The sequence below is a fragment of the Aotus nancymaae genome, unplaced genomic scaffold, assembly GCF_030222135.1.
Source record: "Aotus nancymaae isolate 86718 unplaced genomic scaffold, 86718_ANA_hifiasm-v0.15.2.pri h1tg000011l, whole genome shotgun sequence".
NCBI lineage: Eukaryota > Metazoa > Chordata > Mammalia > Primates > Aotidae > Aotus > Aotus nancymaae.
In genome coordinates, this window is record NW_026988422.1 from 35,634,099 (window position 1) to 35,638,751 (window position 4,653).

Sequence of the window (4,653 nt, forward strand, 5' to 3'; positions counted from 1 at the left end):
GAACAGCATGCCTGCCAAGTTTAATGATTAATCTATGTCAGGAAAAAAAATGTGGTGGAAAGAAAAAAATATTCCACTCCTGGAATGGGCTAATATGATATAGTATTGACATCTGTGTTATAAGAAATATACTTAGACAAGCAGAGAAAGTTTTGAGCTGAAATGGAAAGGAATTAATAAATAATACTATTTGAATATCTCACCACTCTCTTATAAACAGTCATAAAACATTCATTTGGAAGAAAATATTCATGAAAACCTCTCTTCATCTGTTAGTGGCTGGTTGAATTTTATTGGTCATTCCTCAAATATTATTTAGCCATCACTTACTTCCTGCCCCAATGTTTTGCTGTTATAACATTTTTGATCAGGTGTTTAAATAAATACACCCCCAAAAAAAGTGCAGACTCTTCCCATTTTACAAAAAAAGGCAAGAACTTTATTTTAAACAAATCCTTAGTTGTGTGTTACACCATATCCATATCTAAATTAAAAATGATCATGATAATTCAAAGGGAACAAAAAGCTTCATAAAAGCACATTATCCAAATATTTCTCTTGGCCAATATTTTAACTAAATACACAGTGGATATGAAAGGTACGGTATGGCACTTAAATAAATAAGAGCAAAAAGAATGAAACATATTCACAGTCCAAAGCAATAGAGGTTTTTGAACCTTTGGTATATGTCTCAAATAAGTAACCGTAAACACATGTTAGCCAATAATGTTTAGTTCCAGGTCTTTTAAGCCAGCGATTTTGTGTATGTGTGCGTGTGTGTTTCAAAAATAACTGAAAAAATAATAAATCAGGATTGACGTGGGATGATTAAGGTCTCTGGTGTAAGCACACAGGTAAATTCAAATCATGGCAAAATGACGGTGCAGCTGTGTTGCACAACAAAACTATGTAAGAAAATGAGTGAGATACACCAGTTAGAAATTCTGTGGCTCAGGTAGACACCTTGATATTAACAAACAAAATCTCTTTAATGCTAACCAAAGTCCTAAACAAGCTGGAAGGCAGAAATATCCTGAAGCTCATAACCACGTGCCTAACAGTGCAACAACAATCTCACAGAAGTGTTATAGTTGCATATTGCCGTTCCCTCCCTCCCACCCATCCCCCATCCCTAATAAACAGCACCAGTGCAGTTTGAGTTAGAAAACTGGAATATTGAGACATTCCTAAGGTTTTCATCATGACTAAGGGCCAATCAGATGGGACTCTAATGAAAACCTCTGCCATGGCCATTCTCCAACAAGCACCCCATGTAATTCCCTCTAGTTTACAAATAAACCATATTAGGTCTAATGTAAGGCCAGATTCTGAAAAAAAAAGCTGGCATGCTATCCTGGAGTGAGGGAAAGGGGCATGCTGGTGGGGAAGATACATGAAGGATGCCTCAAGGATGTTTGTCCCATGGATCAGGATAAAGGGATGTGTTGAGATAGGTCACAAATTTTATATCAATGAAGTACTCGACTCACACCATTCACCAGGATGAAGAGCTCAGCAGGACTAAGTCCTACTTGGTAGCTGTGCAAGTTTACTGTTATCAGGATCAGGCTGGGCCATAAACAGAAAGGGCCCAAAGAAGTCTAATTCATCCATTTCATCACTCTACCCAATTGTCTCTGTGGAACCAATTAGGTGATACATGAAAATGGTTCCACTTTTTCTTCTCTCCCATTGATGCAAGATTTTCTTTTATCCAGTCTTTTCCTACATCTTAATGGTGAGAGTGACATAAATGAAGGTGGATTCAGCCACTTCTGAGCAGTCATCTGCTTTAGGGCTCCTTGTCATCCCCCAGACTTTCATGAAACCTGCCTTCTCACACATAGGCAGAGTCACTGGACTGAGTCCTGCCAAAATTGGGAACACTAACCCTGGGCAGGTCCTTATTACGAATCTCGTAGATTGACTTTCTCTTGGCCTGGGCCCCTCGCACAGCCAGCTTGATCTTGCGCCATCCCAGGTGGTTGAGTTCAGCCAGGTTGAGCACAACACAGATGCCACTTACAGCAAACATGAACACTAGAAAGACAGTCTTCTCAGTTGGCCGGGACACATAACATTCCACCTCCTTGATGCAGGGATAGCGGTTACACTCATACAACCCTGGGACACTAAAGCCATAGAGAAAATATTGGCCCACCAGAAACCCAATTTCCAGGGCATTTCGGAACACCACTTGGATAATGTAGAAGCGGGAGATGCCTTCCTGCCTTCTGAGCTTGGATTTTGATGCAGTGCGTAGCCCTGATGGGTGTGGAGTCAGCTCCTTAACCTCTAAACAATCTGGCTCTGTCTCCTTACTGGTGTTCTCTGTGTTCTGCAGCACCCCATTGACAATAGCATTTTGCAACTTCTTATCTTCTCGTTTGCCCCCACCGCTGCCCCCACCCCCAGTTCCTCCAGGACCTCCTATAGACTCAGGGGGGTCTCTGTCCAGAGCTAGGAAGACAGTAGAGTAGCGGCGTTCTCGCTGCTTGGCGGACTGGTGCACAGAGTAGGTGATGAAGCAAAGACTTGGGGTACACACCATTATGATCTGGAAGACCCAGTAACGTATGTGGGAGATGGGGAAGGCGCGGTCATAGCAGGCCTGGTTACAGCCGGGCTGCAGGGTGTTGCACACAAACATGGTCTGCTCATCATCGTACACCGTCTCCCCCACAATGGCCACAATGAGGATCCGGAAGATCACCACCACAGTCAACAGGATCCTGAGCAGAGGAAGAGGGAGAGAGGTTCTCACGGGCTGCGTCACTGACAGGAAACCCCAGCTCCTCCCTTCCCTTTGCTGATGATGTTTACCAGTCGTTTGACTGGGGAGCTGTCCAGCCTGGGCTGGTACTGAACTGGGAATCTGGGAAACCTTTCGGTCTCTTCCTTTTCTGCTGAGTGCTGGTAGGCTGGGAACATTTCATATTATAGAGATCCCAGGTACATACATCTCCATGCATTGGACATAGTCTACTTGCAACAGATAGGTTTCATCTCTCTATATAGAATGTATAGAAACACAAAACACACCTTCACTCTGGATACGGCAAATGCACACAGAATACCTTTACAGACAGTGCATGCTTCAAGGTCTCCACACAGGGTGTGTATATAACTACTCCACGTGTATATTTAGTTTATTCTCAGTATGAATATTAAATTTAATGCTTTATATAAGTATATGGCTATGAATATTTATTCATATATACTAAAAAATATATATATAGCTAGGTAGATATAGATACAGATACAGACACAAAAATGCCAATTGGGTATGTAGGCTCGGTAAGTTTACAAGGCCAAATAAGTTTAGTAATTATTTGTTGAGAAAAGAGTCATCTGCTCTGAAAAGTAAATCCATCTCCCCATTTGCCCTTCTCTGTCCAAATGCAATCCTGTCTTCTTTGTAGATTCTATTTAGGGAACCGGCTGGAGATTGGCTCTGACTCTGGAGAGTGGAGGGACCAAGACTGAGCCAGCGGCTCCTTTTCTGATGTGGGAAGAGTGAAGCCTCGGTAGTGCTTGATGGGGAAGGGATGGGCACCTGGTCAGGAGTAGCTAGAGGAGGGGGACACCGCGGGGCGTCGGGTAATCCCTCATTGCCGGGAACTCCAGAGCCTCGACCTAGGACGCTGGGGAGGAGGCAGAGGACAGGCTGGAGGTTGGAGCGAGGTATTCAGTCGGGAGGTGAGAAAGGACTCCCGGGGGCCGCCCGACGGGGCCCGATGACGGCCGGCTTGGCGTCCTTACCTCCCGATCATAGTGGAGTGCTGCTGCACCGCGGCTTCCAGCAGCCTCTCCAAGATGGTCCATTCCCCCATCGCTGTGCATCCGGAGGCAGCAAACAAAGACTGGGCAGCACCGGGCACGTTCCCGCTCCTGGCCCCTCCCCGGGCTGCACCTCCAGAATGGGAGAGAATTGTCTCCCAATTAAAGAAGCAATTTTAAAAATCCTCGAATCCCCCTTTCCTTTTATTGTACTTAAAAGAGAAATGGGGAAAGAAATCCAAGCGCGTCCCGACCGATGGGGCAGTTGGCGCGGTCCGGAGAGCGGGCACGAACCTCGGGCGCCGTCCAGGGGTCGGGTCTGGATTCCGCGGACCCCGGGACGAGGGGTGGGGCGGGGAGGCAGCCTGCAGGTCCTCGAGCGCTCGCCCGCCTGGGAGAGGTCTCGGCGCCGCTCCCCGCCGCAGGTAGGGGGTCGGGGGAGGGTCCGGGCACCCGCTCCGTTCCTGCTACTTCGGCGGGTACCTGGCGCTCCCGCGCGGCAGCCTGCAAGGCCGGGCGGAGCGCGCGGAGCCGAATGCGGGGCTCGGGGATCCGCGGCCGCCGCCTCTAATCCGCCCTTAAGTAGTCTCCGCCTGCGTCACGCCAGGTCGGCGGAGGGGAGCCGAGCGCGCTGTGCGGCTGTCGCTGCGCGTCGGAGCCCGAGGGGCCGGGGACGCGCGCAGGGGGAGAGGGGCAAGAGTCCTGGGGGCCCGGCGGGGAGCGGGGCGATTTCGAAAAGGAGGACTGCAGCGCCCCTCGGGGATAATCGGGGCGCCCAGGTAACCTCACCTGACCGCCAGACCCCAGCAGGCGGAGAGGGAGCCGGGAGCGGACGCGTGGGTGAGTGGGGAGGAAAGTGAGTAGATCTCTTCT

The 4,653-nt window shown here is 48.4% G+C and overlaps 1 protein-coding gene across 1 annotated transcript; it reads right to left on the reverse strand.

The window, feature by feature from the left end:
* Positions 1-416: 416 nt before the first annotated feature.
* On the reverse strand, positions 417-4,336 carry GJD2 (gap junction protein delta 2). Its single transcript, XM_012470452.2, has 2 exons — positions 3,763-4,336; positions 417-2,732 (listed from the first exon to the last, which is right to left on the reverse strand). Exons 1-2 carry the CDS (start codon positions 3,831-3,833, stop codon positions 1,838-1,840), a joined length of 966 nt encoding a protein of 321 aa, XP_012325875.1. The 5' UTR covers positions 3,834-4,336; the 3' UTR covers positions 417-1,837.
* Between the last annotated feature and the right edge of the window lie 317 nt (positions 4,337-4,653).